This window comes from Hyla sarda, chromosome 10 (genome assembly GCF_029499605.1).
Source record: "Hyla sarda isolate aHylSar1 chromosome 10, aHylSar1.hap1, whole genome shotgun sequence".
Taxonomy (NCBI): Eukaryota; Metazoa; Chordata; class Amphibia; order Anura; family Hylidae; genus Hyla; species Hyla sarda.
The window spans coordinates 52023838-52049559 of NC_079198.1; the positions used below are offsets into that span (position 1 = coordinate 52023838).

A 25722-nucleotide genomic window follows, 5' to 3' on the forward strand; every position below is an offset into this window, starting at 1 on the left:
AACATTTTAACACTGAAAGTTAATGATCATGGTAAACCGACAGTGGGTTTAACTGCACTAAACCCAATATACATGGTACATGGTATACACAGTGCAGGCGAACAGGATTACAATGAGGTATTACTTACCTGGACCCCCAGTCAGGTTCCAGAGAAATCTGGAAATGACTAGCATGGCATAATGAAGGTGGGACTCAGCATACCAAGCTAATACAACAGATATGTCCTGAGTGTATTAAATGTGGATCTGGGTAAGTTAAACCTCTTTGTAATCCTGTTTGCCTGCACTATAACCCTGTGTATTAGGTTTAGTGTGGGTTAATTGGCTGTCAGTTTCCCTTTAAGAAAGACACAGAGAGGAAAATCTGTGAACTTAAACTGATAACATTCCAACCATTGACTTAACCTAACAACTTCATTTATGACTTATTACATGAACATACTTGATCTCTGGACTAAGTCATCACCTCTGTTACCCTTCCATTTGTGGAAAAAAGAACCCTTAAAGGGTTGCTCTGGTGGAAAACTTTTTTTTTTTATCAACTGGTGCCAGAAAGTTAAACAGATTTGTAAATTACTTCTATTAAAAAATCTTAATCCTTCCAGTACTTATTAGCTGCTGAATACATAGTTAGTATGGTTGAAAAAAGACATACGCCCATCAAGTCCAACCAGGGAATTGAAGGGAAGGGTGTAAGGGGATAAGGGAAAGCGATGTAGTTTTATAATTCTGCATAAGCATTAATGGTGTTTAGTTCCAGGAATGTATCTAACCCTGTTTTGAAGCTGTTAATTGTTCCTGCTGTGACCAGTTCCTGAGGTAGACCGTTCCATAAATTCACAGTCCTCACGGTAAAGAAGGTGTGTCGCCCCTTTAGACTAAACCTTTTCTTCTCCAGACGGAGGGAGTGCCCCCTCGTCCTTTGGGGGGGTTTAACCTGGAACAGTTTTTCTCCATATTTTTTGTATGGGCCATTAATATACTTATATACGTTTATCATATCCCCCCTTAAACGTCTCTTCTAAAGACTAAACAATTGTAACTCCTTTAATCGCTCCTCATAGCTAAGATGTTCCATGCCCCATATTAGTTTAGTCGCGCGTCTCTGCACCCTTTCCAACTCCGCAGTGTCCCTTTTATGAACAGGCGACCAAAACTGAACAGCATATTCCAGGTGAGGCCTTACCAATGCTTTATAAAGGGGGAGTATTATGTCCCTGTCCCTTGAGTCCATGCCTCTTTTTATACATGACAATATCCTGCCGGCTTTGGAAGCAGCAGCCTGACATTGCATGCTATTCTGTAGTCTGTGATCTACAAGTACACCCAGATCCTTCTCTACCAGTGACTCTGCCAGTTTAATCCCCCCTAAGACATACGACGCATGCAGGTTATTAGTACCCAGATGCATAACTTTACATTTATCCACATTGAACCTCATTTGCCAAGTGGATGCCCAGACACTTAGTCTATCCAAGTCATCTTGTAACTTATGCACATCCTCTATAGACTGTACCGTGCTACAAAGCTTGGTGTCATCTGCAAAGATAGAAACAGAGCTGTTAATGCCATCTTCTATATCATTGATAAATAAATTAAACAACAGCGGTCCCAGTACTGAACCTTGGGGTACACCACTAATTACCGGGGACCAATCAGAGTACGAATCATTGACCACCACTCTCTGGGTACGATCCATGAGCCAGTGTTCAATCCAGTTACAAACTAAAGTTTCCAAGCCCAAGGACCTTAACTTACCTGTCAGACGTCTGTGAGGGACAGTATCAAACGCTTTGGCAAAATCCAGAAACACTATATCCACAGCCATTCCTCTGTCAAGGCTTCTACTCACCTCTTCATAAAAGCAAATTAGATTGGTTTGACAACTTCTATCCTTAGTAAACCCATGCTGGCTATAACTTATAATAAAATTATCCCCTATGTATTCCTGTATGTAATCCCTTATAAGTCCTTCAAACAATTTACCCACAATGCATGTTAGACTTACCGGTCTATAATTGCCTGGCGAAGACCTAGAGCCCTTCTTGAAGATTGGTACCACATTCGCCTTGCGCCAGTCCCTTGGCACAATACCAGACACCAGAGAATCTCTAAATATCATGAACAAGGGTACAGATATTACTGAACTTGCCTCTCTAAGAACTCTTGGGTGTAGTCCATCCGGCCCTGGAGATTTGCTTACATTTACTTTACTTAACTTACCTTGTACCATCTCTACATTAAGCCAGTTCAGTACATTACATGATGTGTTACCAGCACTGACCTGGCCAATGTTGGCTCTGACTGAGTCTAACTGAAGCTGGGTCTGTATTCTAAAGTGTTGTATTATTAAGTGTTACATCTGAGAAGTTTTATAAACAGAAGTTTAAAAAGCAGGAGTTGTAAGCAGGACCCACTGTAACTGTAAGTATTACACTCCCTTGATAAAAGTCGTTTTTTCTTAATAGTTAATAACAGCTGTTTGTCACCAAGGATATGGACAGCAGGATTGGAGGTTTTCTTCAGTGCACATTGTGCCACATGTATACATCTCTGGAGCAGCAGCTTCAGGGGGAATACCGCTGTGACAAATGTGAGCATGTTGCCCACCTGGAAGCTCGTATTAGAGATCTAGAGGAGCAAAATGCAACATTGAGGGCAATTGACAATCTTACAGAGCAAGCAGTTAGTGGGGTAGAAATGGAGGTTGGAGAAACTAGCCAGGAGGCCCAAGTGGGGAGCTGGGTTAATGTAGTTAGAGGGACTGGAAAGGGGGCAAGGAAAAGGAAGGTCACTTCTGCTTCTGATCTCCCAAGTAAAATTGCCAAGTTGGGAGATGATACGAGGGCCTCAGTATCAGAGATGGCAACCCTAGTGGATACTGGTCTCCCTAACAGCCGGGAGAACAGCTCAACTAGTAGTGTGGGGGATGGTAACGCAGGTAGGCCAAGACAGTTAGTTGTGGTAGGGGATTCTATAATCAGGAAGACGGATAGAATAATTTGTCGCCAAGACCACCTCAACCGAATGGTTTGCTGTCTCCCTGGTGCCAGGGTTCGGCATGTGGTGGAAAGGGTGGACAAATTACTAGGGGGGGCTGGGGATGACCCAGCTGTCGTGGTCCATGTGGGAACCAACGACAGAATACATGGTAGGTGGAGGTCCTTGAAGAATAATTACAAGGAACTAGGTGCCAAGCTGAAGGGAAGGACCTCTAAGTTTGTGTCCTCTGGAATACTTCCTGTGCCATGCGCATCGCAGGAAAGACAGCGGGAGCTTAGGGAGTTAAATGCATGGCTTAAGTCATGGTGTGAGGGGGAAGGGTTTGGGTTTTTAGAGCACTGGGCTGACTTTTCATTGGGGTACAAACTCTATTCTACGGATAATTTGCACCTGAATGGAAGGGGGTCCGCTGTGCTGGGGGAGAGAATCCTGGAAGGGGTGGCTGAGTATTTAAACTAGGTGAGTGGGGGGAGGATAATAAAGCAAAGAAAGCAGACAGTGGGATGGATAGGTTAGAGAGGGGTCAGGACATAATGGTGAGTGGGGAGGAGTCCTGTGGGGGGAGGTTAAGAGCAGTGGATAAGGAGATTCATGCGTTACAAACCAGCTGTAAAAATAAATACTACAGAGAAAATTATTTTCTTTTTGGAACACAGAGCTCTCTGCTGACATCACGAGCACAGTGCTCTCTACTGACCTCTCTGTCCATTTTAGGAACTGTCCAGAGCATGGGGATTTTCTCCTACTCTGGACAGTTCTTAAAATGGACAGAGATGTCAGCAGAGAGCACTTTGCTTGTAATGTCAGCAGAGAGCTCTGTGTTCCAAAAAGAAAATAATTTCCTCTGTAGAATACAGCTGCTAATAAGTACTGGAAGGGTAATGATTTTTTTATAGAAATAATTTACAAATCTGTTTAACTTTCTGGCACCAGTTGATTAAAAAAAATAAAAAATTTCACCGGAGTACCCCTTTAAATGACTTTGGCTTATAACTGTGACCCCCCCACATGTCTTGACATAACATATTTTAAAGTTGTGCTATTCTGTCAGTTATTAATTTATAACTTTACCTAATGATAATATTTTGGGTAGCCAAGAAAGAAATCAAGCCTTAAATATGTCGGTCTTTTTTGACACAAAAGCACATGCATGTTTTGATTCACATGACACCACACTTTATATTTTTTTTTTTGCTTTACATAGTTGCAGAGTTAAAAAAACTCTTAATCCTAGCTGTATTTGTCCATCAGCAAACTGTTCGCACCATGAAATAAGTCAAAATGGTTAGAAAAAGATGGAAATTCTTTAAGTAAACGACATAAATTTTGTGAGGTAATATATTTTAATATAATGCAATTATTCTTTCATTAGTCAGGTAGACCGCCTTGTAGCTCTCTCCAGAATGAAGCAGAGTGGAGCATTTCTTACCACCGGTGAAGGAGTGATCCTACAATTACTACAGGATGCTGCACATCCTAAATTCAAAGAGGTAAATTTCCAGTGTCTTTTTTAACTTGGGGTATTACCACACACAAACAAGACACGTTATACACACTTCATATTTAGCCTTTTATGTGCTGTATGTGCAGAGATTACTTCACATTTTACCATGTTTTCCTGTCACCTGTGTATTAGTTCCTGCTGGACAACTAGTTACATAGTAAGTAAGGTTAAAAAAAAGATACATGTTCAACCAAGGCGATGAATGTTTCCAGGGCTGCCATCAGAAATTTCGGGGCCCCATACACAGCTCAAGGCCTGCCCCCTCCCAGGGCCTGCCCTACATTCTTATTTTATTTTCTAGACATATATATTTCAAATTAGATTAGAGCAGAGTGCGGTGCTGTATAACACTGTGCTATTAAAGGACCTGCCTGCTAAAAAATAACTTATCCTCTATCCAAGGATAGGAGATAAGTTATAGATCGCGCGGGGTCAGAACATTGGGCCCCTTGCTATCTCGGCTGGAAGGGGGGCGTGCTGTACCCGCACGGAGCACCGGCCGACACGCCCCTCCATGTACCCCTTAGAGATACATGGGGGGGGGGGGGTGTGCCAGCCGCAGCTTCCTGCGGGGTACAAACGTCAGCTTCCAGCAAACTGCCGGGCCCCCGGAGATCGCAGGGGGTCCAAGCGCAGTGCATGGACCCCCCTGCGATCTATAACTTATCCCCTATCCTTGGATAGGGGATAAGTAATTTTTTACCAGAAAACTCCTTTAATAGCACAGTGTTATACAGCACCGCACAGGCATTTAAGAATAAGCAGACCATTTTTTGGTGGGGGTCCGACTGCTGAGACCCCCACCGATCACCTCAGTTGAAGTGGTTCTCCAGCTGTTGGGAAGCTAAAACTCCCATCATGTCTGGAGAGCCTCAGGCATTATGGGAGTTGTAGTTTTGTAACAGCTGGAGAGACACAGATTGGACACAGTTTTACCCATCCTCACTGCAGAACTTACAAGTGACTACAGCTCTGATGGGACAGTCAAGAGAACACACAATGATATCAGTGACCTGAGTGACGTCTTCTGACTTGAGTGATATCTTCTCAGACTCTGACATCCAGACATCATTGGCTCCTCACTTTGTCAGCAGATCCTCATCCTCTGCATGAAGACAGTAATCATTAAACCCTTGCCAGAAAGTGTACCCTGAATAAAATACTGCCCCACACTGTACCCTGAATATAATACTGCTATACACTGTACCCACTAAATATAATCCTGCCACACAATGTACCCTGAATACTGCTATACACTGTACCCATTAAATATAATCCTGCCACACACTGTATCCACTGAATATAATACTGCCCCACACTGTACCCTGAATATAATACTGCTTTACACTGTACCCACTAAATATAATCCTGCCACACACTGTAACCTGAATATAATACTGCTATACACTGTACCCACTAAATATAATACTGCCACACATTGTACCCACTAAATATAATTCTGCCACACACTGTACCCTCTGAATATAATACTGCCATACACTGTACCCTGAATATAATACTGCTATACACTGTACCCTAAATATAATACTGCCACACTGTATCCACTGAATATAATACTGCCACACACTGTATCCACTGAATATAATTCTGCCACACACTGTACCCTCTGAATATAATACTGCCATACACTGTACCCTGAATATAATACTGCCATACACTGTACCCTGAATATAATACTGCTATACACTGTACCCTGAATATAATACTGCCACACACTGTATCCACAGAATATAATACTGCCACACACTGTATCCACTGAATATAATACTGCCACACACTGTACCCTGAATATAATACTGCTATTCACTGTACCCACTAAATATAATACCGCCACACACTGTACCCACTAAATATAATCCTGCCCCACACTGTATTCACCGAATATAATACTGCCATACACTGTACCCACTAAATATAATACTGCCACACACTGTACCCACTAAATAAAATCCTGCCCCACACTGTATTCACCAAATATAATACTGCGATACACTGTACCCACTAAATATAAAACTGCCATACATGCATATACATCATATACATATACACCGCCTCTTATCCTCTGTATCCTCATCACTCCTCATCACCCCCGCCAAACCTCTCCTCATCATTACTATAACCCCCCGCACCTCTCCCCCCTACACTTCTCATCACCCCCATAACCCCCCCTGCACCTCTCATCACCCCCATAACCCCCTGCACCTCTCATCACCCCCATAACACCCCCCTGCACCTCTCAACAACCCCATAACACCCCCTGTACCTTTCCTCACCCCTATAACACCCCCTGTACCTCTCCTCACCCCCATAACACCCCCTGTACCTCTCCTCACCCCCATAACACCCCCTTGACCTCTCATCACCCCCATAACACCCCCTGAACCTCTCATCACCCCCATAACACCCCCTGCACCTCTCATCACCCCCCCTGCACCTCTCATCAATCCCCCTGCACCCCCATGCACCTCTCATCACCCCCCCAGCACCTCTCATCACTCCTGCACATCTCATTACCCCCCCTGCACCTCTCATCACCCGCTGCACCTCTCATCACCCCCTGCACATCTCATCACCCCCCTGCACCTCTCATCACCCCCCTTGCACCTCTCATCACCTCCCCTGCACCTCTCATCACCCCCCCTGCACCTCTCATCACCCCCCTGCACCTCTCATCACCCTCCCTGCACCTCTCATCACCCCCTGCACCTCTCATCACCCCCCTGCACATCTCATCACCCCCCTGCACCTCTCATCACCCCCCCCTGCACTGCACCTTTCATCACCCTCCCTGCACCTCTCATCACCCTCTCTGCACCTCTCATCACCCCCTCTGCACCTCTCATCACCCCCTCTGCACCTCTCATCACCCCCCTGCACCTCTCATCACCCCCCCTGCACCTCTCATCACCCCCCTGCACCTCTCATCACCCCCGCTGCACCTCTCATCACCCCCCCTGCACCTCTCATCACCCCCCCTGCACCTCTCATCACCCCCCCTGCACCTCTCATCACCCCCCTGCACCTCTCATCACCCCCCTGCACCTCTCATCACCCCCCTGCACCTCTCATCACCCCCCTGCACCTCTCATCACCCCCCTGAACCTCTCATCACCCCCCCTGCACCTCTCATCACCTCCCTGCACCTCTCATCACCCCCCCTGCACCTCTCATCACCCCCCTGCACCTCTCATCACCCCCCTGCACATCTCATCACCCCCCCTGCACTGCACCTCTCATCACCCTTCCCCTGCACTGCACCTCTCATCACCCCCCTACACCTCTCCTCACCCCCCCTGCACCTCTCATCACCCCCATAACACCCCCCTGCACCTCTCATCACCCCCCTGCACCTCTCATCACCCCTCCTGCACCTCACATCACCCCTCCTGCACCTCTCATCACCCCCGCTGCTCCTCTCATCACCCCCGCTGCTCCTCTCATCACCCCCCTGCACCTCTCATCACCCCCTGCACCTCTCATCACCCCCCCTTCACCTCTCATCACCCTACCTGCACCTCTCATCACCCCCCCTTCACCTCTCATCACCCCCCTTCACCTCTCATCACCCCCCTGCACCTCTCATCAACCCCCTGCACCTCTCATCACCCCTGCACTTCTCATCACCCCCCTGCACCTCTCATCACCCCCCTGCACCTCTCATCACCCCCCTGCACCTCTCATCACCCCCCTTCACCTCTCATCACCCCCCTTCACCTCTTATCACCCCCCTGCACCTTTCATCCCCCCCTGCACCTCTCATCCCCCCCTGCACCTCTCATCCCCCCTGCACCTCTCATCCCCCCTGCACCTCTCATCCCCCCTGCACCTCTCATCACCCCCCCTGCACCTCTCATCACCCCCCCCCTGCACCTCTCATCACCCCCCCCCTGCACCTCTCATCACCCCCCCCCCCGGCACCTCTCATCACCCCCATAACACCCTAAGCACCTCTCCCCCCGCACCTCTCATAACCATTGCAAACCCCCCTGCCCCACAAGTTCACCTACCCTGCTGGCTGCCGGGGATCGGAGGCTGCTCCTGTGCACGGGAAGGATCGTCTGGACTGGAGATCACGCAGGGACAGGTCAGGTGACTGGAGTAGACGTGCGTGCCTCACTGACAAGCCGGAAAAAAAAAGTCCAGGGCCGGCCGGGCTCCCTAAAGCTCCAGGCCCCATACAGGTGTATGGGTTGTACCCTCTTGATGGCGACCCTGAATGTTTCTAAGCCCCAAATAATATCAATATACTCTGTGAAGTAGGACAACCTATAACTAGGGTCTACTATGAATGTGCTTATGAACACATGAGATGGCTTCAATAAATGTTTTGTTGGGCAACTCAAAAGAACAAAGTCTTCTGCCAGGAGACTTAGAGATCGCAGGACACCCCAGCAGTTGGACCTACCACGATCCTGTTGATAAGGGATAACTTTACAAGCCTTATAACTTTTTAAACTTTTTAATATCTTTGCAAACTTTGCAAGATGGGAAAACCCCTATAACCGTTCTTTGGTGAAATTTGTTTTTTTTTTAAATCAACTGGTGCCAGAACATTAAACAGATTTGTAAAATGACTTCTATTAAAAAAATGTATCCTTCCAGTACTTATCAGCTGTATTAGCTGTACTGCTGTATGCTCCCCCCCCCCCTTTTCCCATTTAAAAAAAATAAAATGTAATAAAAAATTAAAATAATCATATGTGGTATCGCCACGTGTGTAAATGTCCAAACTATTAAAATATAAGGTTAATTTAACCGCACCGTTGATGGCATACCAAATACCAAAGTCTAAAATTGCGCATTTTTATCACTTCATATACCATAACAAAATGTATAAAAAGCGATCAAATGTCACATCAAAATATAAATGGTACCGATAAAAACTGCATATCACGGAGCAAAAAAGGAGACATCATATTGCCCTATATGCAGGGAAAAAGAGGACAATTTTAAGCATACTAATCTTGATGCATGTAGTCATAATTTTTTTAAAGTAGTAAAATAAAATAAAACATAAATTGTGTATCCTTGTAACCATATGGACCTACAGAATAATGATGAGGTGTCATTTTTACAGAAAAGTGCACTGCATAGAAACTGAAGCCCCCAAAATTTACAAACTGGCGTTTTTGTTTTTTTAATTTCACCCCACAAATAATCGAAAAATTGCATGGTATATCCCCCTATGGGGACAAAAAGAATTAATACATAAATACGGTGTACAAATTCAATTAGATAGGGGTTAATTCACTTTTATTAACTTTTTTTTTTTTACACCTTATTTATTTTTTTTTTAGTCCCCATAGGGGGATATACCATGCAATTTTCCGATCTGTTCAATGCTGAGCTTTTTAAAGTTTTCCTATTATTGTACTACTTAAAATAAATGCAGACTTTTTTTTAACAAAATTCATATGCTTAAAATTGTCATTTTCTGACCCCTAGAACTTTTACATTTTTTCACATAAAGGGATGTATGAGGGCTCATTTTTTGCCCCCTGATCTGTAGTTTTTATCGGTACCTTATTTGTTTTGATGGGATTTTTTTATTTCTTTATTCTATGGCATAGCATTATACAGTGTGATCAGCAATCCACTGATATAGCCTGGATAAGCCAGGCTACATCATTGAATAGACATTCGGGTGGCAGGAGGCAGGTAAAGGGGCCCTCCTCCGCCATTTTGGCTCACGGAACCCCCGCGATCATGTCACGAGCATTCTGTGAGCGCCACTGAGCTGCTGGCATCTTTCACTTTAACTTTAGACGCAGGCATCGATCACGGCGTCTAAAGGGTTAAATGCCAGCATGAGCAGTGAGTGTGAGGCTGCTAATAGTAGCCGACACTCACTGCTCTGAAGCGAGCTCAGTTCCTGCACTCACTTCAAAGCAGCTTAAAGGGGTACTCCAGTGGAAAACTATTTTTTTTAAATGAATTGGTGCCAGAAAGTTAAACGGATTTGTAAATTACTTCTATTAAAAAATCTTAACCCTTCCAGTACTTATCAGCTGCTGTATGTTTCAAAGGAAGTTATTTTCTTTTTGAATTTCTTTTCTGTCTGACCACAGTGCTCTTTGCTGACACCTCTTTCAATTTCAGGAACTTTCCAGAGCAGGAGGAAATCCCCATAGCAAACCTCTCCTGCTCTGGACAGTTCCTGACAGGGGCAGAGGTGTCAGCAAAGAGCACTGTGGTCAGACAGAAAAGAAATTTAAAAAGAAAAGAACTTCCTCTGTAGTATACAGCAGCTGATAAGTACTGGAAGGATTAAGATTTTTTAATAGAAGTAATTTACATATCTGTTTAAAGGAGATATCCAGTGCTGAAAAACGTATCCCCTATCCTAAGCAGCAGCTGACACGCCCCCCTCAAAACAACTCTATGGCAGAGAAAGAGAGCTGCCTTCGGCAATCTCCGGCTCTGCCATAGCGATGTATTGAGGGGGCGTGTCAGCCCTGGATCCTTAAAGGGGTACTCCAGTAGAAAAAAAAATGTTTAAATCAACTGGTGCCAGAAAGTTAAAGGGGAAGTCCAGTGCTGAAAAACTTATCCCCGACCACTGGGGCCCCCCGCGATCTCCTGTACGGGCCCCGGCTCACTGGCGTGGATAGCGGGTGTTCACCACCGCATGAAGCGGCGGCTGACACGCCCCCTCAATACATCGCTATGTCAGAGACGGAGATTGCCGAAGGCAGCGCTCCTTCTCTGCCATAGAGTTGTATTGAGGGCCGTGTTAGCCGCTGCTTCGTGCAGTAGTCAACACGCCCCCTTCCCGCGGGCTGCCAGGGCCCCGTACAGGAGATTGCGGAGGGGCCCCATAGCGATGTATTGATGGGGGGTGTCAGCCGCCGCTTCGTGCGGTGGTGAACACCCGCTATCTGGCCAGTGAGCCGGGTCCCCGTACAGGAGATTGCGGGGGGCCCCAGTGGTCGGACCCCCTCGATCTGAAATGTATCCCCTATCCTTAGGATAGGGGATACGTTTTTCAGCACTGGACTACCCCTTTAACTTTCTGGCACCAGTTGATGTAAACATTTTTTTTTTCCACGGGTGTACCTTTTTAAAGATCCAGGGCGTACCTGTAACCCTTTGGTCCTTAAGCACCAGGACACAAGGGCGTACCTGTACGCCCATCGTCCTTAACACGATATATGAAACTGAATGGCCCAGATTTATCAAACTGTGTGAGAGAAAAAAATTAAGAGATTTTCCAACAGTAACCATTTAGCTCAGCTAATGAGCTGTTGTAAAGGGAAACCTGAGCTGTGATTGGTTGCTATGGGAAAATCTCTCCAATGGGCCAATGGGAGACATTTATCAATGTTGGTGTAAGGAAGTATATTTTTTACCCCTGTTTGCTTGATGTATTGTATGCACAGTTGCTCAATACTTACCAAAACGGTGCACAGGTCTTCATAAATTTTGCGCAATTATAGAAACCAGTGAGCTGCATAGATTGGTTTAAGCATTGTGCTCTGGCATCTGCCACTTTTATACGTGTCCTATTAGGTGGTGTAGATTTTCGCAAAAAAAGTAGGCTTTGCGCAAAAAAAAAAAAACTTCTAAATTTCATTTGCGGAATAATAAATACAGCTCCTCTGCAAAAATGGGGTAAGGTGCACCAAACAGTAGACAGCTGTCATGATTCGGCTAGCTGGATGTGGATCCTCTGTGTCAGCGAGGGATTGGTGTGGACCGTGTCGGTGGACCGGTTCTAAGATGCTACTGGTATTCACCAGAGCCCGCCGCAAAGCGGGATGGTCTTGCTGCGGCGGTAGCAACCAGGTCGTATCCACCGGCAACGGCTCAACCTCGCTGACTGCTGAGAAGGCGTGGGACAGAAGGACTAGGCAGAGGCAAGGTCAGACGTAGCAGAAGGTCAGGGCAGGCGGCAAGGTTCGTAGTCAATGTGGATAGCAGAAGATCTGGAAACACAGGCTTTGGACAACACTAAACGCTTTCACTGGCACAAGGCAACAAGATCCGGCAAGGAAGTGCAGGGGAAGTGAGGTAATATAGCCAGGGAGCAGGTGGAAGCTAATTAGGCTAATTGGGCCAGACACCAATCATTGGTGCACTGGCCCTTTAAATCTTAGAGAGCTGGCGTGCGCGCCCTAAGGAGCGGAGCCGCGCGCGCTAGGACGTGACAGCTGGGGGCCGGGACAGGTAAGTGACTTGGGATGCGATTCGTGAGCGGGCGCGTCCCGCTATGCGAATCGCATCCCCGCCGGCAATGTCAGTGCAGCGCTCCCGGTCAGCGGGTCTGACCGGGGCGCTGCAGAGAGAGGAATGCCGCGAGCGCTCCGGGGAGGAGCAGGGACCCGGAGCGCTCGGCGTAACAGTACCCGCCCCTTAGGTCTCCCCCTTTTTTTGTCCGGCAATTGCTTCACATGGAACGACACTGGGAGCGATTGTAGGGTTTCCTCAAAGGCAGGCAGTACAGCAGGAGTGGGAATGGGGAGGGAGGGCAGAGGGTGAAGCTTGGCACGGGGCAGGGTGTCACCAGGACGGGGGCTATGAGGAGGCACGGCACAGTCCTGATAGGCCTTGGGGAGACCAGGCACAGGAGGAGACACTGAGGCCCGACAGACGGGACTGGGAGCAGAGGTGAGGCATTTCTTACGGCAAGCAGAACCCCAATTCTTGATCTCCCGGTGGTCCAGTCAAGGGTGGGAGAATCATGCTGGAGCCATGGCAGACCGAGGAGGACTTCAGAGGTACAGTTGGGAAGGACGAACAATTCGATCCTTTCGTGATGGGGTCCAATGCACATTAAGAGGGGTTCTGTGCGGTAACGCACAGTACAGTCCAACTTCACTCTGTTGACCGAAGAAATGTAGAGCGGCTTGACGAGACGGGTCACCGGGATGCAGAATTTATTCACTAAAGAGTCCAGAATAAAATTTCCAGAAGCACCAGAGTCCAAGCAGGCCACGGCTGAGAGGGAGGAGTTGGCAGAAAGAGAAATCCGCACGGGCACAGTGAGACGTGGAGAAGCAGACTTCGTACCAAGGGACGCCACACCCACGTGAGCTGGGTGCGTGCTTGCATTTCCTAGACGTGGAGGACGAATAGGGCAATCCACCAAGAAATGTTCAGTACTAGCGCAGTACAGACATAGATTTTTTTCCCTACGGCGAGTCCTCTCTTCATGGGTCAGGCGAGACCAATCCACTTGCATAGCCTCCTCGGCGGGAGGCACAGGCGTAGATTGCAAAGGATACTGTGGGAGAGGTGCCCAGAGATCAAGGTCTTTTTCCTGGCGGAGCTCCTGGTGTCTCTCAGAAAAACGCATGTCAATGCGGGTGGCCAAATGGATAAGTTCTTGCAGGTTCGCAGGAATCTCTCGTGCGGCCAGCACATCCTTGATGTTACTGGATAGGCCTTTTTAAAGGTCGCGCAGAGAGCCTCGTTATTCCAAGATAATTCTGAAGCGAGAGTACGAAATTGGATGGCGTACTCGCCTACTGAAGAATTACCCTGGACCAGGTTCAGCAGGGCAGTCTCGGCAGAAGAAGCTCGGGCTGGTTCCTCGAAGACACTACGGACTTCAGCGAAGAAGGACTGGACTGTAGCTGTGGCAGGATCATTGCGGTCCCAGAGTGGTGTGGCCCAAGACAAAGCCTTTCCAGATAGAAGACTCACTACGAACGCCACCTTAGACCGTTCTGTAGGAAATTGGTCCGACAACATCTCCATATGCAGGGGACATTGAGACAAAAATCCACGGCAGAGTCTAGAGTCCCCATCAAATTTGTCCGGCAGGGACAAGCGGAGGCTAGGAGCGGCCAGTCGCTGCGGAGGAGGTGCAGGAGCTGGCGGAGGAGATGGTTGCTGCTGTAGCAGTGGCAGAAGTTGCTGTAACGTGGCGGTCAACTGCGACAGCTGCTGTCCTTGTTGGGCAATTTGTTGCGATTGCTGAGCGACCACCGTGGGAAAGTCAGCGAGACTTGGCAGCGGCAACTCAGCGGGATCCATAGCCAGATCTACTGTCACAATTCGGCTAGCTGGATGTGGATCCTCTGTGTCAGCGAGGGATTGGCGTGGACCGTGTCGGTGGACCGGTTCTAAGATGCGGCGGTAGCAACCAGATCGTATCCACCGGCAACGGCTCAACCTCGCTGACTGCTGAGAAGGCGTGGGACAGAAGGACTAGGCAGAGGCAAGGTAAGACGTAGCAGAAGGTCGGGGCAGGCGGCAAGGTTCGTAGTCAATGTGGATAGCAGAAGATCTGGAAACACAGGCTTTGGACAACACTAAACGCTTTCACTGGCACAAGGCAACAAGATCCGGCAAGGAAGTGCAGGGGAAGTGAGGTAATATAGCCAGGGAGCAGGTGGAAGCTAATTGGGCCAGACACCAATCATTGGTGCACTGGCCCTTTAAATCTTAGAGAGCTTGCGCGCGCGCCCTAAGGAGCGGAGCTGCGCGCGCCAGGACATGACAGCCGGGGGCTGGGACAGGTAAGTGACTTGGGATGCGATTCGCGAGCGGGCGCGTCCCGCTATGCGAATCGCATCCCCGCCGGCAATGTCAGTGCAGCGCTCCCGGTCAGCGGGTCTGACCGGGGCGCTGCAGAGAGAGGAACACCACGAGCGCTCCGGGGAGGAGCAGGGACCCGGAGCGCTCGGCGTAACAACAGCTTTGAAAGATGTTCTACCGAAAATTATGCAAAAAATGCAATTGCGCAAAATTTGCAGGGGCATTTAGAAATTTGAAGTGGCATAAAGCCAATGATAAATGTCCCCCAATGTGGAGTATGTACTGTATGTATGTATGTATGTATGTTCCAGCATCACTTCCAAACAGCTAAAGATATTTCCATGAAACTTGGTACACATGTTACTTACATGTCAACTACAAACATAGAATAGGTAAATTAACCCTAAGCTACCCCCATTTGGGAGGGTCAGGGTTTTTGTTTAAAGTCCCATGCAAGTCTATAGGAAATGTATGTTCCAGCATAACTTCCGTCCAGCTGGATATATTTTGATAATACTTGGTACAAATGGTACACATTTTACTTATATGTCAAATAAAAATATAGGACAGTTAAATTAACCCTAACCTACCCCTTCCATGAAGGATGACGTTTTTGTTTCAAGTCCCATGCAAGTATATGGGACTTTCGGTACCTTACTCCACAAGCTCCACTCTGCATCTCCTTGTGAATGCATCAGTCCGACTTGCAAGCCACACTCTCCCCACATACCACGCCACATCTTGCAAAGCCACACCCCTTTTATTTTCTACCTTTTTGTGCATCACGCCCACTCCCGCAAAGCCACTTCCCCTTCTATTTTCGACTTACAATATCTTCATCACAACTCACCTGATGATGAGATATGAGAACGGCATATGAGGATGACATATGAGGACAGGATATGGGGTCGGGATATGAGGACAGGATAGGAGGACAAAATATGAGGATGGTATATGTGCAGACAAACAAAAACAGGCAATGTGGGTGGGACAAGCAGGGCTCTGTGCAGGCTCCTGGCTTGTCAGTCATCCTGATGTGTGATACAGGAGCCTGTCACAGAGCCTCAGTGCACTTTTTAAACTGCTCTGGCAATCCCCTGTAATATGAAATACTGCAGTAATTTAAAAGAACAAAAACAAAAAACACGGGACATAATCAAAACTCTTCAAGTCAAAAATTAGCAAGACAAAATTTTGGTGCAAAAAAAATTCCCATCACATATTAAAAGTGTTTTACATGAAAATAATCTAAGGTTTCCACTAGTCATGCCAGTTCTGGAAAAGTGGGGGTGGTTATGTTAATTTCATGTTTTACACGATATTTTCAAAGGGTGATAGTCCATTTTACATAAAAAAAAATTCACAACAGCTCTTTGCTAGTGTAAAAATGACAAAAATGTGTTATTTAAACAATTATTGAAATATGAATATTAATTATTGGCAAAAAATTTTTTTTTTCTTTTCATGGTCACTGCACCTGCACTCACATTTAACCTCTTTACATGTTTTATCCACACAGTTATCACTTGTTTAGACACTTGTTCCGCCAAAATTTTCCACGATTTAAAATTTTGCGCCAAAATCAGCAATTTTTGCACCAAAATTGCTGATTTTGGGTCCAGATTTGGCAATTTTGGCACAAAATTAAAACAAAGGTGTCATGAAAATAAACTCTCGCATATTTTCAAAGCAGCCCAAAAAACCTTTGTGAGGAGAAAAAAAACTGTGATTAATATCAGTGTAACAAAAATTACATTAGATTTTTAATATGTCCCTCACTGTGTGTGACACCGGCCTAATGGTTCTTTAGAGAACCACTCCAGGGAAAACTCACCCTCTCAGGCCATGTTCACATGGCAGAATTTGTGTGCAGAAATTCTGCTGAAATTTTAAAGCCCATTATGTTTAATGGTAGTCCACTGTTCACACAGTGGAATTTCCACTTTCTGCAAAGTTTAAAGACCTCTCTTTAAATTTTGAAGCATTGTGGCTGGAATCCCATTGAATTCAATGGGGATTTAATTTCGGCAGAATTCTGTCTTTAAAAAACACAGAATTCTGCTGCAATTTTGCCGCAGTTCCGTTGCAATTTGGCAAATTTTGTTTAGCAAACTTTGCTGAACAGAATTTGTTCAGAATTCTGCCATTTGAACATGGACTTACTTCATTTCCTCGAACCTATAAAATGACTAGCTATTGCACACAGCACTTGCTATGTAGACCAGAAGTCATTTTCACAGAGTGACTGGAAGTCATTCTCACAGAGTTACATACAGAAAATTACTACTGTTTCGCCCCCCAGCAAATAATGTGTGAATCAACTGGTAACTTTGGGGACCAATATCAGCATTTTAAGTCATCCAGTAAAAGGTGGAGCAAAGCTCTTTAGGGTAAGGTCATATGTGCCGTATTTTGCTGCATATTTACTGCTGCCTATTTTCACACCCATTAAAATCAATTTGGAAGCAAAATCAGCTGTGTATTTTGGTACCCATTTGCTAAGAGTGGATTGTAGTTTTCTTTGTGAAATCTGGCGCACAACCCGACAAAACATTTCGGGTTTACAATAGTAAATCAGGGCTATTGTCTTCATTGAGTAGAAAAATACGCAGCAGCAAAATGTGGCACATGTGACCCTTTTATATTTCATGCTGTGCCACCAAAAATATGCTGCATATTCCCCGATGAGCATACACACAGGGCTTCCCTCTGCAGCCCTGTGTGCAGCGAGGTTTGGAGGCAGGGCCACGCCGGCGCACAGACCCACCTCCAAACCATGAAATACGCTGTGCAAGCGCTATGTAGGACTGTACCCTTAAACTACATAAACTTTTATTTTTGTTGTCCAGGTTCAGAAGATTATTAAGGATCCCACACCTGACAGTGGACTATTGGCTCTATTTCAAAACCAGAACCCCCTCTTTACCTAAAGATTTGCATGTTGTTGGCAGCACTACATGAAGAAACCTACTTCAATAAATACAGTAAAAATCAAATAATAAATATCAAAAATGCTCTTTGTGGTTAAAATGTGTTACTATCTATGCTATAATATGTATGTATGTATGTATGTATGTATAAGGCCTTGGTGCGAAGGCTCAGCTTGGCCTCTCCCACTTACTCAGATTCTATTTTGCCTGTCCATAATTTTCAGTTGCCTCCCTGAGTCTCTGAAAGGGAATCTGTCTCTAGAAAGAGACCTATGATTGGAGAGTTAATTAATTATGGAAGTGTTGGCCCTTTAAAAAATGATGAGGAAGAAATGATAAACGCAAATATATTAAACAAATTCTTCTCCACTGTATTCACTGAGGAAAATGAAATGCCAGGTGAAATACAGTGTGATAAGGTAAACTTCCCAGTACAGGTCACCTGTCTAACCCAGGAAGAAGTACAGTGCCACCTACAAAAAAATTAAAATAGACAAATCACCAGGTCCAGATGGCATTCACCCCCGTGTTCTAAAGGAATTAAGTAATGTAATAGACAGACCCCTATTTTTAATATTCAGGGACTCTATAGTGACAGGGACTGTTCCCCAGGACTGGCACATGGCAAAAGTGGTGCCAATATTTAAGAAGGGGTCAAAAGGTGACCCTGGGAATTATAGACCTGTTAGTTTAACCTCAGTTGTATGTAAATTGTTTGAGGGTTTCCTAAGAGATGCTATTTTGGAATATCTTGATAAAAATAAATGTATGACTCCGTATCAGCATGGATTTATGAGGGATCAATCCTGTCAAACTAACCTGATCAGCTTTTATGAGGAGGTGTGCTCCAGACTGGACCAGGGGCAATCGCTGGATGTTGTATATCTGGATTTTTCCAAAGCATTTGATACGGTTCCACATAAAAGGTTGGTGGATAAAATGAGAAGGTTTGGGCTTGGAAGAATGTGTGCAAGTGGGTAAGTAACTGGCTCAATGATAGGAAACAGAGGGTGGTTATTAATGGTACCTATTCTGATTGGGTGACTGTAACTAGTGGGGTACCACAGGGGTCCATCTTGGGTCCTGTCCTATTTAATATAGTCATTAATGACCTTTCAGAGGGGTTGAATAGTAAAGTAGCAATCTTTGCAGATGACACTAAACTCTGTAAAGTGGTAAACACTATAGAGGACAGTGCACTTTTACAAATGGATCTGGATAGGTTGGAGGTTTGGGCTGGGAAGTGGCAGATGAGGTTCAACACTGATAAATGTAAGGTAATGCACATGGGGAAGAAAAATCCGGGCTGGGATTATGTATTAAATAGGAGAACACTTGGGACGACTGACATGGAAAAGGACTTAGGAGTCTTAGTTAACAGTAAATTTAGCTGTAGTGACCAGTGTCGGGCAGCTGCTGCCAAGGCCAATGAAATCATGGGGTGCATCAATAGGGGCATAGATGCCCACGACAAGGAAATAATTCTACCGCTGTACAAATCACTAGTCAGACCACACATAGAATACCGTGTACAGCACTGGGCACCAGTGTACAAGAAAGATATAGTGGAGATGGAGAGGGTTCAAAGACGGGCAACCAGAGTAATACGGGGAATGGGAGGACTACAGTACCCAGAAAGATTATCAGAATTAGGGTTATTTAGTTTAGAAAAAAGAAGGCTTAGGGGAGACCTCATAACTATGTATAAATATATCAGGGGACAGTACAGAGATCTCTCCCATGATCATTATACCAGGACTGTATCAATAACAAGGGGGCATCCTCTATGTTTAGAGGAAAGAAGGTTCCTGCACCAGAACAGATGGGGGTTCTTTACTGTAAGAGCAGTGAGACTGTGGAATTCTCTCCCGGAGGAGGTGGTCATGGTGAACTCTGTAATATAGTTCAAAAAGGGTCTGGATGCATTTTTGGAGAGTAATAACATTACTGGTTATGTATACTAGATTTATAGGGACAGAAGGTTGATCCAGGGATTTATTCTGACTGCCATATTTGGAGTCTGGAAGGAATTTTTTTGCCTTCTTCTGGATCAACTCAACTCAATAGGGACTTATTAGGGTTCTAGGTTGAACTTGATGGACTCTGGTCTTTTTTCAACCTTATGAACTATGTTACTATGTTACTATAAACCACCAAAGTGGTCAACAGAACCTTTTAACCACTACAACTAATTTTCCTAAATACCTGTTATATTCTTTATTGAAACTAGAAAATAGATGTAGAACAGTATATAACAGCATAGTCCGCTGGAAACTATTAGTACGAATTTCATGTAGGGCAAATGACAATATTGTCCCACATATTTATTCTGAGACCCACCACATTGCAATTTTAAAACCAAAGAATCACAGCCCCCCCTCAATGGTTCACCAGATATGTGGCTATGTCAAGAGACATATGGGCTATTGTGGAAAGACACCATTCTGGGGGTTAAAAATCTCCCAAAAGTTATCTAATATACACAAGGGACCAATCAGTGATAAATTATTAAGCGGACACTTCTCACAACAAATCATAATGTACATTCAAAACAGCCAATCCACACTAAGTGCGTTTTGTCCATAGATAGGGCATTAAGCAGAAAACATCACACTGCGCATTGCAGGATGTTCTAACACTTACCCTCCATAGCAAGTGAGGATAAACTAATGTGCTTGTGCAGTCCGGGCATGCTGGGGTTGTAGTTTTGAAACCTCTGGAGGTCCGCAGTTTGAAGACCACTGCGGCCTTCGTCATCATCTAGACCCCCCCCCCCCTTTTGTTTTGTACTCACCTCCCCTCGGCGGGACATTAGGGTGAGTTGGTCCGGGCCATCTATGCTGCAGGGATGGTCCGGTGGGGATGGTAAGTCGTTGCAGGCTGTCCATTTTCACCGGGGGGGGCCTCTTCTCCGCGCTTCGGCCCCGGAGTAGTGATGTTGCCTTGACGACGACGCACAGGGATGTTCAAAGCGCGGAGAAGAGGCCCCCCGGTGAAAATGGACAGCCCGCAACGACTAACCATCCCCACCGGACGGTCCCTGCAGCATAGATGGCCCGGACCAGCTCATCCTAACGTCCCGCCGAGGGGAGGTGAGTACAAAACAAAAGGGGGGGGGGGGGCTGGATGACGACGAAGGCTGCAGTGGTCTTCAACCTGCGGACATCCAGAGGTTTCAAAACTACAACTCCCAGCATGCCTGGACAGCCAATGGCTGTCCGGGCAAGCTGGGAGTTGTAGTTTTGAAACCTCTGGAGGTCCGCAGGTTGAAGACCACTGATGAAGGGATTGACAGGGGGTGATGATAAAGGGGGGGGATGATGACGGGGGTCTGGATGATGACGGGAGTCTGGATGATTACATGGGGGATGATGTATTTCCCACCCTAGGCTTATAGTCGAGTCAATAACTTTTCCTGGGTTTTGGGGGTAAAATTAGGGGCCTCGGCTTATATTCGGGTCAGCTTATACTCAAGTATATACGGTAAGTAATACTTGAAAAATCAGAACCAGTTTGTTTAACTATGAAGGTGAAAGAAAAACAAAAGAAAGAAAACTGAAAAGAAAAAAAAAAAAAGAACTTATGGACACTTATATTGGTGATTTAATTTATTCCCCTTTTGTTATGTTATAATATTCTTTTTCTTTTTTTGTTTTTATTCCACCTTCGTAGGTAAAAAATTGTTTGTGGAGGGTAAGTGTCAGTGCATCCTTGCAATACGCAGCATGTCTAATGACGCGCAGGATGTATTCTGTTTAATGCCCTATCTTTGAACATATCGTGCATAGATAGGGCATTAAACAGAAAACATCCGGTGCTTCATTGGGCATGCTGAGCATTGCAAGGATGTGGATTGGCTGTTTTGTACATTCTGACTTGTTGTATGAAATGTCATCTTAATGATTTATGAAGGAAAAAAATTGTAGAGAGGCTCGTATTAACCTAGTGACCAATGGCTCGAGCTACCCATATAGCACCTATACCCACGGTGCCGAAAAAGGGGAAGATACAAATTAAAGAAATTGGGGCTCAGAGTTTATTAAATATGATATAAAATTGTACATATAGGTATAATATACTGCGGATCACAGGGCCCTCGTAATCCCACAGTAAAATTAGTAAATATTTAATCCTTGGCAATTTAATATATAATGTTAAAATACAATAATTATAATAAACAAATAAAAATGTACAACAATAAATAAGTGTCCACGTATCTATAAGGATGATCGGAATTGGTGATTTGTGAATAACGGTAATATAAGAGTTTGAGTTGCTATTTTCACAAATATTTGTATCCAGTTGGAATAGAAAGTGGTTAAAGTCTTGAATAGAATACAGCAAAAATGAATGGTAATTGTATCAATTTGTATATATGTGCATTTATCTTTGCTGCTGAAGAAAGGTCCTACGGAGGACCTGAAACATGTCCAGCTTTACCCACTTATTCTAAGTGCCACATCATCTTTATCAAAGAATACAGCTTTTTCAAAGGATTCACCATATCTGTCAATCAACCTCTGACAGTACGTACCACTTCCCACCACGAAGAGATCGCTGGCCAAGCATTGCTGCCAGCAGGAAAACTGCTGCAGTACCCATAAACGGAGCCCACTTCTGCCGCTGCATACCTGAGGCTACCGAGCCTCCAGCAGCGCACCCTCCATTCAGGGACCAGAACCCGTCTGATGACCAGCGCTAACCACAAAAGGTACCAACTTTGATTATAAGACATAAGCATTGTACCTTACATCGTACTGCCGCTGCATACTAGGAGACAGCAGTGTCTCCAGCTGCGAGCCCTCTGCATAGAGGATCAAGAACTTATCTCATAAGCGCTGTTTTACATTCAAAATTGCCGCTGCATATAGAGGAGATGGCAGTGTCTCCAGCAGCGAATCATCAGCATGGAGGATTAGAACTTTTTACAAAACACTATGATTTCATTATTCATTTGTCATATTGCCGCTGCATAAATCAGGAGACGGCAGTGTCTCCAGCTGCGAGCCCTCTGCACAGAGGATTGAAACCTGATACAAAAGTATATAGAAATTGATACAATTACCATTCATTTTTGCTGTATTCTATTCAAGACTTTAACCACTTTCTCTTCCAACTGGATACAAATATTTGTGAAAATAGCAATTCAAACTCTTATATTACCGCTATTCACAAATCACCAATTCCGATCATCCTTATAGATACGTGGACACTTATTTATTGTTGTACATTTTTATTTGTTTATTATAATTATTGTATTTTAACATTATATATTAAATTGCCAAGGATTAAATATTTACTAATTTTACTGTGGGATCACAAGGGCCCTGTGATCTGCAGTATATTACACCTATATGTCCAATTTTATATCATATTTAATACACATTTTAATTTAATCCAATATTCAAGACTCTGAGCCCCAATTTCTTTCATTTTTAATGATTTATGACTCATTGTTAGGTAAAAGAGTTTTGCCCATCCTTCTTGGATGTTTGATTGGTCCTTTCTGGATATGAGGTCACTTTTGGGAGATTTTTAACCCCAGAATGGCGTTTTTCCACCATAGCCCATATGCCTCTTGACAAAGCCACAGATGTGGTGTGAAACGCTGAGGGGGTTGTGATTCTTTGGTTTTAAAATTGCAGTGTGGTGGGTCTCAGAATAATTATGTGGGACAATATTGTCATTTACCCTACATGAAACTCGTACTAATGGTTTCAAGCTAACTATGCTGGCGGATATATATGGCGTTATATACTGATTGCCTGTTTTTATGTGTCTTTGTCTGTGTGTCTAATTTCTAGTTTCAATAAAGAATATAACTTAGTTATTTAGGAAAATCAGGTGTATTGGTTGGGAAATGAAGGGTTCTAGTGACCACTTCGGTGATTTAAAGGGAATCTGTCACCAGGTTTTTGCTGCGTTATTGGAAAGCAGCATAAAGTACTGATGACCTCCCTGGACACTCTTCAGTCTTCCCTGACCCCCGAGTTAGTCAACCTAAGACTATTAAGGCCAGTCATGGGTGCAAGGTGCCCCGAGGACAAAATCAGTGTGTGGAAGTAAACAAAGATGGTGGATGGTGGGAAGGATCAGAGTGTTAGCACTGGACTCAGCAGAGATAAGTTGGGTGGACTTTTTAAAGAGTATTCACTGTATGTATATGTGTGTATGTGTATATATATATATATATATATGCACACACACACATTTGGAAAAAGGTTAGGAGGGTGTAGGAAAAGTGCGGAGCCTAAGATATTTTGTAGATTCTGAACCTGGAAACCCAGAACCTTCTCAGGTTGAGAAAAAAAAGTAGTCACCAACTCCGATCACAGAAGATATCGCCTGTGAGTCAGTGGATGTATTAATCACTTATTTGATATACACATCCTGTGGTGAGAAAATACAGGAAGCTTTGGAAAGGGTCAACACAAAAAACAAAATCAGGAAAAAAGAAATCTTACTTTTTCATTTAAACATTCTTCTATGGACACCCTTGTTCAGTCCTCTATTGGAAAGTATTGAATTTGCCACACCAAAAAGAAAAAGTTGAGGAATTATGAAAATTACAGAATCATAAACATGTTAATTATCTTCAGATGATAAAAAACAGAATATTGAAAACATATTGATTTATTCAGTATTGATTTGATTCTTAACGCCAAGTGCATAAATACACACACTTAGGTCATGTCCACAATACCGATTCCATGCAGACATTCCTGCACATATACAGTCATGGCCATAAATGTTGGCACTCCTGAAAATTTTCTAGAAAATGAAGTATTTCTCACAGAAAAGGATTGTAGTAACACATGTTTTGCTATACACATGTTTATTCCCTTTGTGCGCATTGGAACTAAACCAAAAAAAGAAGGAAAAAAGCAAATTGGACATAATGTCACACCAAACTCCAAAAATGGGCTGGACAAATTATTGGCACCCTTTTAAATTTGTGGATAAATAAGTTTGTTTTAAGCATGTGATGCTCCTTTAACCCCTTAAGGACACAGCCCATTTTCACCTCTAGGACGCAGCCCTTTTTTGCACATCTGACCACTGTCACTTTAAACATTAATAACTCTGGAATGCTTTTACTTATCAATCTGATTCTGAGATTGTTTTTTCGTGACATATTCTACTTTAACATAGTGGTAAATTTTTGTGGTAACTTGCATCCTTTCTTGGTGAAAAATCCCAAAATTTGATGAAAAATTTGAGCATTTTTCTAACTTTGAAGCTCTCTGTTTGTAGGGAAAATGGATATTCCAAATATTTTTTTTTTGGATTCACATATACAATATGTCTACTTTATATTTTCATCATAAAATTGACAAGTGTTTACTTTTGGAAGACACCAGAGGGCTTCAAAGTTCAGCAGCAATTTTACAATTTTTCACAACATTTTCAAACTCGCTATTTTTCATGGACCAGTTCAGGTTTGAAGTGGATTTGAAGGGTCTTCATATTAGAAATACCCCATAAATGACCCCATTACAAAAACTGCACCCCCCAAAGTATTCAAAATGACATTCAGTAAGTGTTTTAACCCTTTAGGTGTTTCACAGGAAAAGCAGCAAAGTGAAGGAGAAAATTCAAAATCTTCATTTTTTACACTTGCATGTTCTTGTAGACCCAATTTTTGAATTTTTAAAAGGGGTAAAGGGATAAAATTTATACTTGAATCTGTAGCCCAATTTCTTTCGAGTAAGCACATACCTCATATGTCTATGTAAATTGTTCGGCGGGCGCAGTAGAGGGCTCAGAAGCGAAGGAGCGACA

The 25722-nt window shown here is 44.4% G+C and overlaps 1 protein-coding gene and 1 long non-coding RNA gene across 5 annotated transcripts in view; one reads left to right on the forward strand and one right to left on the reverse strand.

Annotated features, from left to right (window-relative positions):
- The window catches only part of LOC130294121 (uncharacterized), a 39155-nt gene extending 33584 nt beyond the window's left edge, over window positions 1-5571 (reverse strand). The window contains exon 1 of the long non-coding RNA XR_008848396.1: window positions 5521-5571. This is a non-coding gene — a long non-coding RNA (uncharacterized LOC130294121). The remainder of the gene's footprint in view (window positions 1-5520) is intronic.
- Window positions 1-18026, forward strand: part of ISOC2 (isochorismatase domain containing 2) — a 131181-nt gene extending 113155 nt beyond the window's left edge. For all 4 annotated transcript variants that reach the window (XM_056543589.1, XM_056543588.1, XM_056543587.1 and 1 more), the window contains 2 exons: window positions 4376-4493; window positions 17860-18026. In XM_056543589.1, coding sequence (XP_056399564.1) covers window positions 4376-4493; window positions 17860-17940 — 199 coding nt within the window. In that variant the 3' untranslated portion in view covers window positions 17941-18026. The remainder of the gene's footprint in view (window positions 1-4375; window positions 4494-17859) is intronic.
- Window positions 18027-25722: the final 7696 nt, after the last annotated feature.